The sequence below is a fragment of the Heterocephalus glaber genome, unplaced genomic scaffold (genome assembly GCF_053883595.1).
Source record: "Heterocephalus glaber isolate CG9 unplaced genomic scaffold, H.glaber_assembly_v1.0 deba00001472, whole genome shotgun sequence".
NCBI classification, from domain to species: domain Eukaryota; kingdom Metazoa; phylum Chordata; class Mammalia; order Rodentia; family Bathyergidae; genus Heterocephalus; species Heterocephalus glaber.
In genome coordinates, this window is record NW_028258315.1 from 66,550,582 (window position 1) to 66,570,954 (window position 20,373).

The following is a 20,373-nucleotide window of genomic DNA, read 5'->3' on the forward strand; positions in this document are numbered from 1 at the left end:
TGGAACCCAGGGGTATTCCTGCCAAAATGGATTCCTTTGAACATGAGGAAGGAAACAAAAATCAGAAGTTTCAATGTGGATTAGCTCTAGGCTGGTGATTCTTAAATATTAATCGACTATTATTGCTTGAGAATACATTTTAGCAAAATTGATCTGTGTAAGCATTAAAATCTGTTATATTTAGAGAGGAAAAGCTTTTGAAAGAAACTGGAGAAACATACCCTCCTCACAAAATCTGAGTGATTAATCCCTGAGAGATGGTGCTTAGTGTTCAGAAATTCAGAAAGGTCCAGTTATCTATATTTTTTATAATCTCCCCCCACAGTGTCCCCTTATCCTAATGCAGGTAGAACATCTCGAGAGACAATATTTTAAGAATAATGAAAGTGCATTTCTCCTGTGGCTAATTTACATCACATTATCACACTGTTTTGGGAAGAGTCTATTATCTACAGTGTTCTGATGGACTCTTGAACTTCAAAGTCTTTAAAGCTTCAAGTTGCTTTCACGTTTCCAAATTCTACCATGTACACAATACAGTCCCAATCAATTAGTGAAGTTTGTCTCAGGCTTCTTCAAGACCAGTAGACAACAAACTCCTAGCTGATTTATTTTTTCTACTTCCTGCCATACTTCCATGCCTATTCACTTCCCAAATAAAGCCATCTGTGGTGATTTCACAGAAGCTCTGCCTTCCCTGGAGGCTCTCACATTCTCCAATCCCAACTGGGGCTTCTGCTACAAATCTAGCAGAAACAGCCAGATGGCAGTTGTCATCGTACAAGTGCTGGCTGTCACCAGCAGGCAAATGGACAGAATTCAAGTAGCCAGCCTTCATGACAATGCCACAAGACTTCGGCCCACCAGTGTGAGCTGAGACAGGAGGGCAGCTTTTGGTGATGCTGAGAGCTGGCACTACTGATTCACATAACTTCCAGTCAGTTTCTGTCACCACAAACTAACAACAACAAGGACAAAAGGGAGAAAGGGAGAAAAAGCAAAATTTTGGTATCATTTTTAGCTTGGTTTTTCACAGACTTTTTCATGTCTTTCAAACAAATACCAGTATGTCTTCTTGGGTTTCTAAAGTTCATAAAATACACACAAAGATACAAAGTGATGTTTAATATATGTCGTCTAGTTCTTGAAAGTGTAATGAGTGAGATTTTTACAATGTTAGAAGTGTGTCAAAATGGGAACAAATACATGATTACTGTTTCTATTGTGGTTGATTCAGGCTTGTATTAAAAAAAAAACTAAAGTGTATTTATTGACATTATAAGAATACTTTGACAAAGCTCATTGGTTTCCTGCACTAAATGTATTCTTCAGTTCTTCAGCTTACAAAGAATGGGCAGACAATGACAAGCTAAGGAGAGTGGTTGGGCTTCTGGCATCTAGAACAGGGACAAAATAATTTCAGTTGTTTAATCCACATGAAAAGGAAAAATTAAAGAAAAAGAAAAGGCAGAAACTAAATTTCTTTTCTACTTGTATTGAGGACTTCTTCCTGAATAAGACAATCACTAAATTGGCAAACTCAAATATTCCAAGCTGAACAGGCAATTCAATTACTCAGCAAGAGAAAAGAAAGTCTATAGCACACTAAAATAACTCACAGGATCAACAGCAGAATAATTTAGAAATCAACAACCATATGCGTATATTCTGCATCACTGTTACGAGCCTGGAAAAAATACAGGTAAGAGGGATAAGATAGACATTGAGCTTGAACTTCAAGTGATGTGAGTTACTGATTTCTTGTGGTATTTTACTGAAAGCCTAGGATTTAAAATCACACCAGTTAATTTCCATACTTGTGGAGAGAAGTCCCTAGAATTAGACTTCAAAGGAGATTCACCTCTTTATAAACTTACATGTCATTTGTTTTGCCATTTTTAATAGGGAGAGAAAAGCATTTTGAGCTAATGAGGGCTTACTTAGAAGCATACTTTTTAAGTATGTCATAAGCACTGCCAAATTAATACTTTAATTTCCATAGCAGTTTCCAAACATGCCATTGCATCATGCCAGAGTTTAAAAAATATCTTTTATGCATATTTGAGACACTGAAAATAAATGCAAAAATAAATGCTAATAATCACTTTCAATCAGCTCATCTGGACAATCACATTCATAGCTGCATATGTGCACACACACACCTACACACACACATGCAAAGTTACACATACTCACACACATGCTTCATAAAACCCAGTTTCTCTTTCTTTACTGAAATATTTATGAAAGACCTGCTATAGGTAGTAATTAGAAAGTGCTCATTCTACAATTGAACTGTTTTCATTAGCAAGTGATTCATAGTAGGGTCTTGAAGTTAACAGGTAAACCAATTAAGATCTGCAACTCTTGGCTCAAGTGCTTTTTCTATGGTTGGCAAACTGCAGGGTTGAAGGGAGCTGGGGAAGGAGGTAGGAAATAAATTTTTCCGTGGTGGTTTTCCCCCTACATTTCTTTTGTCAAGGAAGCTGTCTCTTTTGTGTGGCATTTTCATAGAGACACTTGGGTAGACTCCAACTCAAAGAATGTGAACACCTTAAATTGTGTCATTTTAACATACTAAATTAAAAATACAAAAGCCTTTGACAGAAGGTAGCAAAATACCCTGAAACCTCCAGAGTTTCTCCCAAACAGGCAAGAAATAGCAAAGCCATTAAAGACAGTATATTATGAAATATTTGTTGAATCTAGAAGGTGAAGATACATAAATGAGATATTTGAAAGCTTCAGTTCCCCTAAGATATATGCTTCTTTATGGGCAACTGGGAAAACAAGGACTATGTAGAGAAAAATTTTGAGTTGTATCGCTGTTTCGGGATATCTTGAGTGGTCCTCCAACAACAGAGGCAATGACCTGAGCATTTCTGGACCACATAGACATCCTGTGATCAATTATTGTTATTAAAAGTGTGCCACTATTATAAATAGGATTTAAAATTTTCCATTTGCTGCTAGTATATAAAAATATGATTATTTTATATTGTCCTTGTATTCCACAACATTGTTAGATTAGTTCTAAAAGTTTATTTTGTTTTGTTTTGTTTTTCTTGAGACACTGTGTAGCCCAGGCTGGCCTTGAACTCATGGTCACCCTCTTGCCTCAGGCTCCTGAATGCTGGGATTACAGGCCTGTGCCTCCATGCCCACCCAGTTCTACAAGTTTATTTGTACATTGTCTAGAAATTTTTATGTAATTAGTCATGCTATCTTCAAATACAGTTTTTCTCCTTTAAAAATATTATGTCACAGAAATATTGGAAGAAACTATAAACCACAAATGTAAAACAGTGTGTTTTTTAAAAAATAAGAATGTATATTAATAAGAAAGTGGCATAATTTATTATTACAATACATGGTTGTACCTATAACATGCATATACAGAAGCTTGAAGATGGAAAAAGAGTCAAAAATAAACATCTGTCATTGTTACAATTTTTATGTCTTGTACTATAGGTACTCAAATTTTTACAATTTATAAAGTGTTCTAGTTAAGCATGGTGGCACACATCTGTAATCTCTCCACTTGGGAGGCTATGGCAGGAAGATCACCTTGAGGTTGAGGCCTGCCTGGGATGCACAGTGAGTTCAAGGATAGACTCTGTCTCAAAAAGAAAAAAAAAAGTTCTATACACAAAATAAGACATAGAGATGGAGAAACTACAATTTGGATTTTTCTTCTGAATTCTCACCACAAATTTCAGCTAGATAGGAATTTTTCTTCTAATTTATTTTTGTCTTTGGATAGTTCTCTTTGGCTAATCTCAATCTCACAAACCCCTGTAAGCAAAAGATAAAAGTAGGGGAAATCAGGTCTCCTTCAAAATTCACTGATGGTCCCCATTCTGACCTCAGTATCATGACAACACACACAAGTTCAGACTGCTTATATAGAGGAACAGAGTGCTACTGGCTTATAGATTTCTTTACTTAGGAAATAAAAATCCATTCAAACCTACATGGAGCTTAGTTTGACACATTCAGAAAAGCAGAATGTTTGAAATGTGTGCTCCACTGTAGTACCTTGCATTCTTTAAGGTGTGTTTGTGCTCTGTTTTGGCTACTCTTTCTTCCATTTATTTTTATTCTCAGAACAGTTATGACCCACAGTGATTCATAAAAACTGTAATAGTGTGAGGCCTACTTAAAAAAAAAAAAGAATTAAGAGCATCTAGGAGAGCATTAAAAAAGGAATTTAATGAGTGCTTAGATACCTTCAAGGAAATGGTGTGGGAATCTGGGGGAAGACATCACTGGGAAAGCATGGACTGGTGGGAGTCCTTGAAGGGTATCAAACTCATGCTCACAGTCAGCATGAGTTGACTGATAACTATGAACAGCACCTGGATGAACCTAGGGGTAATGACTATTGTGATTTCAGGGATTTGGGCAAGAGCATAAGTATGAAGGCTATTGTGCTTTGCTAATATACTCTCCTAGTGAACTGATATGCATAAAAGCATCTGCCCTGGAATAGTCCTGTGGCAACTAATACAACTATTAGCCCCGTTTGTTATTCTGAGCCCCTCATAAGGCTCTAAAGAGGGTTCATGGGTCACAGTGTGTCTTTTAGAATTATAGTAACTCAATGAAGCATACAAAGTACTGTACCTCTTCTGGGTTATGGTGGTTGTTGCCTGGCTCTACTACTGTAAAATTAAAGTGCAACTCAGCTGGAATAAAGGGCCCGGACTATTTCAGATGTGGAAGGGTTAATTAAAAATTTGATCCTATGCTGATGGTCTGGAAAAGAGACAATCTAGGATGCAATGAAAAAAATAAATCTATGCTGATCAATTTTGCTGAATTTATATTTGTGTTCATGCAGTTAACAGCCATATCTGCACATAGTAGAAAGAAGAAAGAATTTTAAAGGGAAGCATTTTTCAGGGCTACTTACATGTGCAGTAGTGTCCTTTAAATTTGGTTATTTGTATACTGCTTTATAGTCAAAGTTGGAACATCACCAGAATTCTAAGCAAAAGTAAGTTTCTTAGAAATGAGAAGTTTAAACACCATCCAAAAGTCTAAAAATTTCCCCATGGAGACCACTACATTTCCAAATTTTGAAAGCAAGATAAAAATAACACTACAAAGGATGCCCCTCACATTTTTTAATCACTAAGAATCTCTAAGTGAAGTCAAAAACCTCAGGGTCAACTTTATGCTAGGTCTAGGAACATGAAGAACAGGAAACAATTTGATAGTGCAGTGCTCTTTGTGCCCTATGTCCATAAAGGCAGAAAATCCAACAAAAATCTTCCCTATGATTTGAATGTTGGATTGTGAATGCCACTGAAAGAACGACATGCCCTGTCTCAGAATGGAGAGGAGTGTGTAGGACAAAAAGAAACAAAATCAATAAATCAAAAAGACAGTTAAAAAAAAGTAGACAACTAAAACAAAACATGTGAAAGAGGTTAAAAATGGTGGATTAAAGGCAGAAAAAAAAGAATGAAGCAGTCTTCAATGCTAACCTCACCTTCTGGGAAGGTGTTTTGGTGATCAAGCCCATATAAGGAGGATGAACACTAAAAAAACCCCTCAAATATGACCCTGAGTAGGTTGAAGAGGGCTATAAATACCAAAATATAACCAAACCCAAGGACATTTCATAGGGAGGCAGAGATCTGCACAGTAGTGTCAGAGTTCCTCTACCCTAATTCATCTTCAACCCACAGCATAAAAATAATAGAAACATTAGAAAGCAAGGAACTACAGTGCCTCCAAAACTCCCTAAGCTTCCCAAAACCGATTTCATGGACAATGAATGAGAGGAAACTATAGGCAAAGAACTGAAAAACAAAATGGTCATAATGTTTGATGAGAGAGAAGAAATATACAAAAAAATGCATAAGATGTTTAGCCACCTTAAAGGGGGTTTAAGTAAACAGATAAAGGGTTTTACCAACAAAATTTTCAATGAGCATAGGGAAGAAGCAATCAATAAATTAATTGAGTTAAGCTAGAAAATATAAGATATGAATGACCACTTTGGAAAAGAATTAGAAAATATGTAAAGAAAGGAAGCAAAGACAGATATGAAAAATTTAATGAAAATGATGAATAGCAAATACGACCAATGTGAGGATAGAGTGACAATACTAGAAGACAAGTTTGATGTAGTGGATCATAAACTCAATGATACTCTGAAAAAGAGAAGACACTGTGCAACTTAGATACAACAGCTACTAAGTGACTTAAAAGAAAAATCAGAATTACAGGAATAAAGGAAAACTTAGAAGATGGGTCAAGAGGTATAAAAATTCATTCACTCTTATCATAGCAGAAAATTTTCTAAATCTAGGAAAATAAATCAATATTCAATTACAAAAGGCACATACAACCCCAAATGGCCATGACCAGAAAAGAACCTCTCCATGACATATCAAAATCAAAATTACATAAATTCAACAAAAAGGGACAATACTAAAAGCTGTTGGAGAAAAACAGCAAGTAATCTACATAGTCAAGCTTATTAGAATAATAGTGTACTTTTCAGGACAAATTTGAAAGGCCAGGAAAGCCTGGAGCGGGTTGTAGGCACTAGTAAAAAAATGTAGTCAACCCAAACTTTACATCCTGCAAAACTAGCCTTCAAAATTGACAGAAGTAAAGACTTCCCCCCCACAAAAAAAATCCTAATAAAAACATGACCACTAAACTAGCATTACAAAAAATACTCATGGGAATCCTAGATACAGACAAGGAGGCCATCAGCAGCAAAGAGTCCAAAGGAAATAATACATCTAACTGGGAGAGTAAATAAAAAGAAAAAAATAGGAAAATCAGCCCTGGAAAAATAAGGCAATGGCAGGATTCAATAAACACCCTTCAGTAATAAAACTCAATGATCTCGCCAATCAAAAACCACAGTCTTGCAGATTAGATAAAAAACAAAATGTAATCATATATTGCCTGCAGGACACGCACCTCATCCAAAAGGAAATGTACAAGCTGAAAGTGAAAGGATGGAAGATGATACTCCATTCAGCTGGAGACTGAAACAATCAGGACTGGCTATCTTATTTTCAGACACAGCAGAAGTCAAGGCAAAACTGGTAAGAAGAGACGATGATGATTACTACATACTGATAAAGGGAACACTTTAACAAGAAAAGATAACAACTGTGTGTGTGTATGTGTGTGTGTGTGTGTGTGTATATATTCTGAATAGCACACCCACTTCAATTATAGTGAAGGAATTCAATACCTGACTCTTACAATTAGATTGCTCAACCAGACCAAAAAATCAACAAAGAAACATCAGTTATAACAGATCATTGAACAAATGGACTTAAAATATATCTACAGAGTGTTTCATCCAACAAAAACAGGAAACACTTTTTTCTCAACAGAACATTTTTTCTAAAGTAGACCATATATTAGGCCATAAAGAAGGCTTAAGTAAATACAACAAACTTTGAAATAATTCCCCACATACTATTTTTTTTAAAGTAAAGCACAGTTTTAATTGGGATGCAAACATTTTGTATTCATACTCCCCACATACTATTGGATCATAGCAGTATGAAGGTAGAAATCAATTGCAAAAGAAAAAGGACTATGAGAAACAGAGATTAAATAATGTATTATTGAATAATTAGTGCATCACACAGAAAATCAGAGAAGAAATAAAAATTTTAATAATCAAATAACAATGGAAGCACAACATACCAAAACCTATAGGACCCAATGAAAACAATTCTAAGAGGGAAGGGTATAATTGTAAACCCACACATAAAAGTATAGAGTGATTCCAAATAAATAACCTAAAATGAATTTCAAGGTCTTAGAAGGATAAGAACAACCCAAATCTGAAACTAATTGAAGGAAGAAATTATAAAGATCAGAGTAGAAGTTAATGAAATTGAGACTAAAAGAACAATACAAATGATCAATAAATCAAAGAATTGGTTCTTTGAAATGATGGGAAGGGGATCTGAGAATGATGGAGACATCCAGATTCACTCTTCTGAAATCTATATAGAAATGTTAGAGTTTTAAAAAATATACACATATATGGTATTTTTCTTGTCACTTCCTTCTTTACCATCCCAAATTCAACTCTTTCTTATTTCTTTTAACCAGATACTGTTTTCTGAGAAAAATAGAAAATCTCTTCCCATCTTTTTGAAAGGTTTTTTGTTGTTGTTTATTGGTTGTTTTGTTTGTTTGTTTTGTTTTTTTGAGACAGGGTCTCTCTATGTAGTTCAGGCTGGATGTGAACTCGCTATGTAGCCCAGGCTGGCCTCAAATTCATGGCAATCTTCCTGCCTCTCCCTCCTGAATGCTGGGGTCACAAGTGTGCACCACCATGCCTGGCTTTGTCTTCCCATGTTTACAGAAGAGTAGAAATCAGAACTACACCACCCATATTAAATGAAATAACAAAAGAAAATGTAAACACAAAAGTCATATAAAACACAATCTGCTAAAGCAACTATTGCAAACTTAAATTCCTTTTATTATAACCTCCTAAGGGGCAGAGAGAACTTGGTCATTTACATGGTTTGGGGAACATGTAGAAGTTCTAGGCCTAAAAACAGCATGACTTATTGCTCTTAATAATGTTAACCTTTCTCTTAATCCCAATGTAACACTCCTTATTCCCCTTTCTGTAAATATAATAATTACACCAATTAATGAAAGAAACATATGCAGTTTCCATGGAAAATCTCTCCAAATTAAGATTTTTCAGAGCAGCATGTTCTACAAGGATTTATCCATGTGACGCACACTGATTTTAAAGGAAATCAGACAATAAAATGGTCATGCAACTCTTTGATAATTTATTCTCTGCTTCTAACAGCATAATAATGTACAAAAAATAAAAATCATTCCCTTATTGCTGTCAGGTATAACAATCTTTACATTGGTTCTCTTAGTGACCATGAGCACATTATTTTCTCCAAAAATATGTATATATAAATGAGTTTTTAATTATTAAAATGTTTAGAAATTATATGTCAAATAATTAAACAAATAAATCCTTTTTATAATCAAGTTTTACAGAAGGCAAATTAAGGCAAAAAGACAAAATCCCACTGCCTCGAAACTCATGTATCTTATTGGTCACACAAATATCCCACATTCGTTTTGTAGCTCTAATAGTCTCTCTTCCATTCTTCAGCCAACCCCAAGGCCGGAAAAACTAAATTGAGGAATAGCTTAAACACAAAGAATGACAAAAGTGAATTTTGAAGTAGAACCTATCTCAATTACCTTGACATTGACTGCTTAATAAGCCAAGCTAAAAATACACAATTCACTGTCGACTTCACTGACTTCACTCAATTGCTCTTGTTAAATAAATTTATAGATCCCATTAAGGTACATTTTGCCCTATCTCAAATGAGTTTCAGGATAGCATTAAGAAAGCAATAACATTCTTTCTTATTCAGAGATGTAAATACTAACAATATACTATTACAATGGAAATAGCACTTCTAAAAGAAGAAATAAAAAGCTAAGCACATTAATGTTTATTGAAGTTTTATGCAGACTGATCACCAAAGAAACCTGACTTTGGTCTTTTTTCAAATACACTTGTGCCACAGATAAACATACATTCCTACCACAATGCCATCAAGTCCATTCCATTGTTTTGCATTCATAAGAAAACTAAAATAATTAGAGGAAAGAGCTACCAAAAGAGAGTTTTCAAGGCCAGGTAATCCTTTATTGTCTCAATGCTGGAAATCAATTTCTACAGGGAATACTGGGGTATAGGAAGGGCACCTGGGGGATAATGCAGGGAAGAGGGAAAGAGAGGATAGAATGGAGGGTAAACATGATCAGTGAATGATATAGTCTACATAGAAATGTCACAGCGAGCCTCATAATTTGTACAATTAATATATGTTAATAGCAAAAACTAAATTAATTTCTGTGGAAACATTACTTTAAATTTGTAGAAATTCCCATATCACTAAATACATCATAATCCAAATATACTATACTTCTAAAAGTGGTCTTTGGGCATTTGAACTTTAAAAAACTTGTACACATTCATTTGCCAATGTGGATTGATTTGTTGGGCTGCCACTTTACTCAATTTCTTAGCATTTAACTCTAACTTTCCCCTTATTTATATTTTATTTGAATGACTGAGAGATTTCCACTTAGCCTATAAAATATTCATACAACAACTTTAGCTGAGGCATCATATTTTCCACCAAGGAAAGATAAACTATGAAGAGATATGGCTAAAGAGATACACATTTCCATTCTTTCCCTCTTTGTTTCTCTGTCCCACCCCCACTCACTGAATATGACAGAGAAAAAACATTTATTCCTCAATATTTATGATTTCTGGCTATGTCGTGGAATCATGGTATATTTAACTTCTGTCTCAAAATTCAGATGTGTGAACAATAACATTTTCTAACTACTATCTATAATTCACAGATCAGGTATTTTGAATATGAAATAGTAGAATTATGTCTAACTTGCCAACAATGGTAAATCAGAAAGTGATTTGGGGAGCTCCCTTTCCTTTGCAATAGCTTATATATAGGGTGGCCATATGTAAAAAGCTATTGTCTAAGAATGTGGGCCAGCTTCAACATGCCCTGGATGTCCACTAGAAAAGCAGAATCTCTGGACAAGGATTTAGCTCAGTGGTGCCTTGCCTGCCTTGCAAGCACAAGGTCCTGAGTTCAATTCCCAGTACTGGTACAAACAAAACAAGACAAAAAAAACCCAAAACAATAAAAGACAAGCAGAATCTCTGGACCCAATGCAGAGCTACAGCATTAATTAATACATTAATATGCTTTTCAATGTTACCTAGATAGTTTGTATGTAGATTAAAGTTTGAGAAGCACTGGTTAAAAAACTATACCCTATCCTCCAGTGTGAGAGGTTAGATATGGCATTGAGAAGCTCTTGTTTGTAATCATTAAAGGCCAATAGCTGACCTGTTTGTGAAAAGAAATAGAGGGATCTGAATGGCAGTATCTAAAAATATGGTAGGTTTTGTTCCTCTCTGGAAAAAAAATCTAATGGCCTATTTTAAAGTTTGTGTTTCTGACAGGATGATTCCCTCCCTCTCTACAATTCTTCACAGAACTCTTTTCACACATATAGTTTCCTAAAAGTAGAATGGAGACTTGACCAATGGTTAGTTTGTCACTTCCAGATTCTTGGATTATACTGTTATCATATTATCAGATAGCAAATTGCACCAAACAGAATACCCATTTCCTGACCTGGTTTCCTCTTCCCTCACTATTCTTCCTTATGTCTGTTACTTACATATATCTTAAATTCATTTCAGACTTCTTTATCTGCATCTATCATTCTTCCCTCTGATTAACTGGATAGTCAGAAGGCCTGTTGCAAGGCTTTTTCCATCTTCTTCATTGAGGGAAAATAAAGATAATAGTCTGACTTTCAGAGAAACTCTAATTCCTCTCTGATGAATGGTGACAAATAATAGTATAGTTCCAAATTTCTGAAGATACTTCCACTCAGATTTGCTTGCTCTTCTTACAACTTACATGTGTTAAAGGATCCTAAATTCAGATAGTCAGGACTTGAATCTCAGAAGTCAGACTTTGTCATACTGAGTAAGTCTGCTGATTTCTAAAATGTGCATTTAATGTGAAATCTGTAAGCACTGAAGTAGTGAAAGCCTCCTGTCTGGTCCTGACAAGAGAAACTCTACGTTGAGGAGGAGGCTGACCTTCTCTGTTTCCTCACTTAGCAAAATTAAGTATTCCAGCTCCACTTCTAATCATAGTAGTGAGATCTGAGAATGGCTGATGAGGAGAGTGGCAAAGAAAATCCAACTTAGTTTTGTTTTAAATGTAAGTGTCCAGTACTGTTTTCAGCAAGAGATTCCAACTCCAATATTTCAAGGCAGTTAGAACTTTGTTAACTCACCACAGAGATTTGATAAGAACAGTACAGAAGTACACTAAATAGGCTTAAGAAATCCTCACAAAAGCTGCTTGGGGTTTTGTAATATGACTTATTTTTAAGATTTCTTTTTATGGCTTCCTTCTGAACTATAATTTGAAAAGTAAAATATTTTCATGAAAAATGATCTATAAGCATTCAGCAGATACTAGGGATTAGGGGAGGGTGGATGAGGAAAGAGATTTTTTAAAGTAGAAATTATAAGCATTTCTCTAGTAGTTTTCAGAATTCACTCCAAATGATTTGCTGAAGTTACAACCTAAATTCATTTAAGGCTCTCTAAAGTTTTTTCCTCTTTCTGCACTGCTATGCAGCCATCTTATTTTCATATTGTTACATGCTCACCTCATTCAAAAGTGTGGACCCTCATGGTCCATTATTAGGAAGGCAGAACTACGGGTTGTCCGATGTAAACAGTCTCAGTATTCTTCTATTTAAACCTTAAGTAATGCAACTAGGATTAAGCAACAGTGCTGAAAGTCAGGAAGCAGCTTATAGGAACTGCTCACTCAAACCCCACTGTACCAAGGCCTTTGACTTACAGATTATTTCTATGGGATGTGTTTAATATTTTTAGGGAATTGAATATTTTGTACTCATTTAAGAAAAAAAAAACAAGGGAAAATATGGTCCAAATAGCTCCAAAGCTTCTCCTCTATCCCTGGACTTCAGAGACATTGAAGGTAACTTTTGTCTGGAGATTTCTTTCAGGACTTTAGAAGGTCTTATAGTTGGAGTTGTGAATGGCCACCTCTCAGCAACTGATAGATCTAGCAAACAGAAAATCAACAAAGATATAGAAGATCTTGGCAACTAAATAAACCAACAAGGTTTAACTGAAATGTATAGAACATTCTAAACAACAGTGGCAGAATATAGTTGTTTCAAGTATTCATGGAACCAAGATAGACAATATCCTATACCACAAAGCAAACCTTAATGATTTTATAAGAATTGGATCATAAAAATGTTATCTAACTATATTTAATAGAATAAATCTACAACCCCAAACAGAGAAACAGGAAAATCTCCAAACACTTAGATATTAAAGATCACATTTACAAATAATCTGTGGGTCAAATAGGAGATATCAAAAAACTTTAAAACTACATGCAGACCTGAAAGTGCAGATTAGTGGTTGAGTGCTTTCCTAGCATCACAAAGCCCTGAGTTTGATCTCTAGTAAAACACACACACACACACACACACACACACACACACACACAATATACATGCAGGAAAATGAGACTAGAATGTATCGACAGTTGTGGGACACAACTAAGGCTGGGCTGAGAGTGAAATTTATATAACTTCATGGTTACATTAGAAAAGAAAACAGGTCTCAAATACATGATTTAGCCTTTTACCTCAAAAAAATACAAAAATGTAGCAAATTCAAAGTGAGCAGAATGAAGAAAATAATGAATAAAGATAAGAGCAGAAATCAATGAAATATAAACAATAAAACAGTGAAAAAAATCAATGAAACAAGGAACTGCTTTTTTGAAAAGATCCATAGATTTGATGAATCTACCAAGACTGACAAAACAAAAACAGAGAAGTTAAAAATCATCAATATTAGGAATTAGGCAGAATTATCACAACACATCCTCAAGCTACTAAAATGATAATAAACAAACAACTACCAAGTTTATGTTCCTAAATTCTACCACTTATAACAAATGAGTCAATTTTTTATATTGCTCATGAAATTTTCTCTCAGAAAAGATTAAATAGACAATGTGAACAGACTTATACACATAAAGAAGTTGAATTCATAATTAAAAAGCTCTTAAAATTATCATAAAGTAAAAAGTTAATGGATTGATGTGAAAATCTCCACAGTCAGGTGATCACACTGGGGAATCTACCAAACATTTAAAGAAGATTTAGCATCAATTTCACACCATTTATTTCAAAAAATAGAAAGGATGAACACGTTCCAATTTATTTTACCCGGACAGTATTATTCTAATACCAAGCTCAGGTTCTTTTTTAAAATGTCTATTTGTAAAACTGTTTAAGACTCCATAAGCTCATTTTTTGTTTCTTTCTGATATGTCCAAAATGCTGGAGAGGCAAGAATAAAGCTATATATTTTTTTCTCTTTAAGTCAAAGTAAAAAGAAAATTTAGACTTGGAAACACTGTAAAGGAGAAAAATTTTTTCTTTTTCTTTCCAAAGTGCAATTGAGTACAAAATGTCTCAACTTCCCTTTGACATTTTTTGTTATTGATCAGTTCCTCAGATATAGAACCCTATGTTGAATGGGGAGGTAAAAGTTCAGGGTTCCCATTTTGCTCTGCTTTTAGGCCAATTTGTTTTAGGTCTATTGAACAATCAATTAAAAATTGGCTGCCTTAATAATATAAGCATATTGCTTTGATTCCAACATATTAGTTTTTATGGTCTTCCATGTTAGAGAAGATAAAGCTGCTAACTGTTTTTCTACTGTTCCAAGAAAGCAGTGAATGCACATAGGCATTTAAAACCAGTCAAGCCTGAGAGTTTCTTTCAACTCTGTCAACCTTGGTGCCCAGGGTAATTTATTTTACCTTCCGGAGTGATCATTTCTCCCAGCTACAAAGCAAGGATACCAAACTCAGGTAGCTAATATTTTCCTTGTAATTTTGTGATGAGGATTGAACTGTCAGTAAATACTGAATACAGCAACTAGCCCATGAGAGATACTGAACAAATGGTAGATATAATTATTGCTAATATGTTTGTGGGCTTAAAGATGTTTTTAACAAGAGTAAAATTACAGCAACACAGATGCTAACTGACTACTGAAATAAACCTAAAACATTAAGAATGAAAACGTTTGTTAATTGAAGCCTCATTTTAACTACTCTCTGGCACAGGACCATGTCAATACTAGTCCTGAGTTTGACTTAAAGACAAAGAAGTTCTATCTTCAAATTCCTCCAGAAAATGTGGTTTTTGCAGGTACCTAACGAGGCTGTTTCTTCTATAAGATGCTGTAGCAACATAGAGTGACTCTTAGAATTAACTTCGCCATATCCCATTGGAAAATCTCTTTTGGTTTCACTAGCTCTGCCAAAAGCTTCCTACTTGTAGGATTTGTAGTGTCTACACGCTATCGGAGAGCCCTCAAATAGGCTACTCTACCTGGATTTATTCACAGCGGTGAGTCTCTGTGAGGTCAGGGACAACATCTAATTTCCCAAATACATGTTAAAGTAAGTGCTGCAGTGGAGACTGTGCTTTTAGATCCACTACCAGGTGTGGTGAGCCCAAAGACCAGGAGCTCAAAGGTCTCAGCACACATGTGATGTTGTTGCTGCTTTCACTTTCTCTGCTTCCCAGCCCCCACAGACCACATGCACTGCACTCATGTCCTTGACATCTGAAGCACTGCCCTTGTTTTTATCTTGAGTATGATGCTGTCTGGGAATCCATTTTTCTCATCACAGAGCTATTACTGTTCTTTGGGAGTGGCATTTTGTGGTACTGTGTGAGCATGAGGTTAATCAAGACTGTAGTTGGAACCAGTTGGGTCTCTCCCTGATGTAAATTCTAAATTCTCCCACAATGTTTTATTAAAAGGGGGAAAAAAGCTACATGCATTTTTTTCTTGTGTTGTAACTCACTGAAATGAGTGAATAGGAGAAACAGCAATATAGAAGTCAGTAAAGAAGCCTAGAGTTGTCCTAAATTTAATTCTATTACTTGCTTAACATCTTCATCCAACTTTCTCTCTCCCCAACAGTTTAGCAAATTCCAGGCAGCCTGTAACCACATACTTTTATATGATGACACTCTACCACAAGACTGAAATATCTTTTTATAAAAATGTCTCACATGACACTAAACTAAATAAAAACATTATAATTAGATATCTGCATCTTCCCACTGCTAGATGCATTTATAACCAAAAAGAAAAGTTCTCCATGGCTTCAGGACCAAGGTCTAGAAGATTATACTTTTACATTGTGCTAAACATTAGCAGAAGAAAATAAGACAGCTCAAAATGCAAGCAACACATTATTATAGCATATAGCTAAACTGATAGCAGTGACCACCAAAATGATACAGATAACATTTCCAACTATTAAGAAAATAATGCCAAATACTTTTCTAAAATAAAAAAATAATTTGAAACTTTTTGTTATTTCTTCAAAAGTATAAGGTCTATTCAAGGTGTATTGAACTAATTCAAGATATATTGAAGTAATAAAATGTTGAAACAAGACAGAATCTGGCTTGCTGCTATAAATTTCTCTAATTCTTCTTTCTGAGTCTTGAAATACACCATAGAATTAGCTAAAGAACACATAGCCATTCACATTACATAGGAATTTAATTCTCTATCCAATCTGACAAAATACTAGCAATGTCAGCCTTAGAGTTCTTAGGGGTGAGTGATTGGCAGGAATCCATGGAAAGGATTTCAAATTTTTTCATAATTTCTAGAATGGTATGTATCACGTATATGTTACATACTTATATCCGTACATATCACATATGTGTATGAACACATTCAGTGCAGAGATCAGATCACAGAGCAGGCATCTAGGAGAGGCAATAGGGAGCATGGGTGGACTCTTCTCCAGAACCTACTTACAGAAGGCAGAGTCTCCCAGTCAGACCATCCTCAGCATAACAATTGCAGCCCCCGCCCCCACCCCCCACAGTTGGTCAGCAGGAAAGACACAAACCTCTGCCTAGCAGGAGTCACTCAGCCCTGCTAGGCTTCTGCTGCCCTCTGGGTAACGGCATTCCATTAGAAGTGTGACACAGTAGGGAAAGAGACCGGTTCACTGTGAGACCTGCTACTCACTCTCGTACAGTGTATCGGCCCCCCTTCCCACTGCACAGTGGCTGCTGGCTCTGGGCAGGAGGCAGGTGGCCATCGCGAGCGTGAACCGCGAAGCAGAGTTCCACTGAGACCCATTCTGCATTGTCAGTAACCTTCTTCTAAAGACAGTGCTTGCTAGGATGCTATCAAAAGGATCTAATTTGGCTCCCTAGTCTTGGGAACAGAGAAAGCACTCTTTTAAAATTGAAAAGTATAAACTAGGAAGTTAGGGATGTGGTTTTCTCTCTGCTTTAACATAAAGTGAGACTATCCAAAAATAATTTGGGAAGACTGTGTTTAGGATGCACACCTGGTTGGTGTAGGCTTCATTTCCTTCTTGCACCTGTTACTTTTCCACACAGTGTTGATGAAATGATTTATTAGCTTTTTTGGGTGGGAGAAACATGCTAATTTAAATTATTAAATCTGGGTTCTAATCCAAGGAGAACATGTACAAAATTCACCAGCAAATATAACTGGGTTGGAGGAAAGAACTGGAAACAGATTCCAAGTACCTGCTTGCTGTGTGGCCTGCGGCATCTGCTGACTCCTCTGAGCATTATACTGAACTGAGGCCATGGGCCGGTACTGCTGCGAAGTTGAGGTAGGGTACTGACCAGATGGATAATAATACACAGGCATCTGTGGAAGATAGGGAGAAAAAAGCAGGGCATGAGAACTGTACATAAAGAATCACTTGGCCAGGATGATGGGACATCCATAATCCTAGCACTCTGGAAAGGCTGAGGGAGGAGGACCTTGGGTTTGAGTTCAAATCTAGGCAACTTACAATTTAATGACATGGTGTTAAAATGTGTGTGTGTGTGTGTGTGTGTGTGGGAGAGAGAGAGAGAGAGAGGGAGAACAAGAGGGCAAGAGGGAAGGAGGAAGGGAAAGAAGGAGGAGGAGGAGGAAAAAAGGAGGAAGGAAGAAAGGAAGGAAGGAGGGAAAGAAGGAAGAGAATAAAGAAAGGAAAAGAAAGGAAGAAAAAGAGAGAGAAAAATCTTTAAAACATAATGTTCTTTTATGATGTAATTTAATTGTGGTAAATGGAGAAGATGGGCCACAATACACTTTTTTCATGCCTGAATGTGCAAGCTACTTCTCCTGCGATGAGGTGAATCCACTGTCCAAGCCCTTGAATCTGTGGCTCTGTGACCGCTTGATCAACACTATAAAGCAGAAGTGATGTTTGACCCTTGCAAATCTGAACCTTAGGAAGACTTGCAACTTTGATTCCTGCAGGACAAGACCCCAGCCACTCGGTAAGGAAGTCCAGGCTGTTTGGCTACAGGAAGAGACCATGTGGAGACCAGTGGCACCCTACCTGACAGGCCAACCTACACTTTAGGTGTGTGAGTGCAGTGTGGCCCCAGTTAAGCTGCTCTGTGGTATAGAGACATCCATCTGTGTGGTGAGCACTGCTGAGTTCTTGACCCAGTCATGAGCAACACAATGGTTGCTTTAAAGTCTGTCAAAACACACTGCACAGTGATTTGGAAGTAACTAGTATTGAAAAACAATTCTGTTATATGTAAAAGTGAAAATATGTTAAAATTTTGTTTCTACCACCTTCTATAACTTTCTTATGAATAAGAATAAAAGAAAACATTATAATTACTTTCATTGAAATTAAGTGTTTCCTGATCTGAAAAGACTCCTTTGCCTGCAGCAGGTCATTTATATTACAATAATCATTTTCCATTTTCAGGCCTTTGACCTTTCTTCTATCATCTGCTCTACAGAGAAAACAGAGACAATCTAGCAGACAGTTTACAAGTAGAATATACATGGGATAAAATTATGAACCACTCATTTGAGCACTCTTATTTTATTTGCTATTTTATTTTCTGATTAGCTCGTGTCAAATGAGAAACATTCTTGTATTTCAATTTTGCTATTGAAATATTTAGCATATTTCCTTGCCTCAGGATAAAGTTGAAATAAAAGAGAACAATTTGTGTGGCTCTGTGATATTGCAGTTCCATGGAATTATTATGAATTATGATCCTGATTAACTAATAATAGAGATGTTAATGGGTAAAGGTCTGAACGAGTCTAAAATAATCATGGATAAGAATCTGGCAACTAATTCATTCATTGTATGACTTATTTATAATTATTTAACCCTACTACTTATGATGTAGGGTTATAATTTAACCCCTTTTTTTGTAAAGGAGTTTTTAACAATAAAAACCTAAATAATTCTGGAGTACTAATGGGTTTTATTTATGTTCTGGCAAACTGTGGTATAATTAAATATTACTACTACTATGCATCAGATGCCTCCCAGCAATAAGAATAAGAACACCTGTCATCTAATTCATTCATCAGTATTATATTTACATATCTTTGAGGAACAATGGCATTTTGCTTCTTCTTTTTTTATTTTTTGGTACCAAGGATTGAACTAAGGACCTTGCACTTGCAAGGCAGGTGGCAGAACCACTGAGCTAAATCCCCAGCCCTGCATTTTGTTTCCTTAGAAAAGACTAGGTCTTGATTACATGTAAGGTCATGAATATGATACCCATTCCTTGATCTCCTGTTCTACATTCAATATGAAACATTAAAATAAATTCAGCACTGAAAGATGGAGTTCAAATACTTCAAAGTATTTTGATGAACACTAAAAATACTTGGATAAATGTAAAACTTTATCTAAAAGATGTTTTAAAGGTACTCTTTTTTGTTTTGTTTTGTTTTATGATCACCTCTATCTAGCACCTTTCCATAACAGAACATTGCTCAGCTCCTGGGAATTAAGGCCTTCAGGCATGTGAAGCAAATGGGCACTTTGTCCATCCTTCTCCTCCCTCAGGGAAGAAGAAAGTGAGCCAAGTTAAGAGGTCTCTTTTAAAGGACCAGCATGAATGGCTAAAAAAGAGAAAGGAGAAGGGAGAAAGGAACAAATATGGTCCAAAGGAGAGTAAAAGTATATTTTCAACCAACCATATTATACTATGGAGGATACAAAAATGGTCAGAGTAAGAAAGAAAAGAAAAAAAATACAGAAAGAAAAATTATAAAACAATGAACACTTCTTTCATTTCCCTTTTTCAAGTCATCTTTGCCTTGTCTATGTGTTTCCTGTTTGCTCCTTCTAGTGGACTTTAAGAAAGCACAAACATTTGAGAGGAAATTGACTCTTGAGTTTTTTCCATGAACTTCCATGGGCTGAAACTCATTTGAGTTTTTTTCCCCTTTGTTCCATAGTGTGTAACTCATTTTGAAATATGTACTAAATTGAAAATCACCAAAGGCTATAAACTATACCATATCTGGGGTTCTGAAAAAAGGATGTTTAAAAATTTCCAGACTGATTAAGAACCATTAACATCTGCATTGCGTCCCTCTTTACTGTATTTTAAATCCACTGAAGAGGGAATGAAAAGATTTCTGCTAGGGATTCTGAATTGTCTTTGTTTCTGCAGAACTAATATTGAAATTCCTCCTCTGTTGAGTGACTTTTCTCTTTAAATCCTCAATTTAACATTCTGCCAATTGGTCTTTTAAGAGCAGAAATGGGTAAGGGTAGTTTGATGCTATTTAGGCTGAAACCTAAACTATCTTTCCCCAATAATTAAACTAGAGGTATTTAATTTATTGGG

General features: G+C 35.7%; 1 protein-coding gene across 32 annotated transcripts in view; it reads right to left on the reverse strand.

Moving 5' to 3' along the window:
- Positions 1–20,373, reverse strand: part of Arpp21 (cAMP regulated phosphoprotein 21) — a 152,891-nt gene that overhangs the window by 25,794 nt on the left and 106,724 nt on the right. For 30 of the 32 annotated variants that reach the window (XM_087182142.1, XM_087182135.1, XM_087182139.1 and 27 more), the window contains one exon: positions 17,278–17,404. In XM_087182142.1, the coding sequence (XP_087038268.1) occupies positions 17,278–17,404 (127 nt within the window). Of the gene's footprint in view, positions 1–9,679; positions 12,711–17,277; positions 17,405–20,373 lie in introns of those variants that run through there. The other 2 variants (XM_087182144.1, XM_013077027.3) reach the window with 2 other exon arrangements.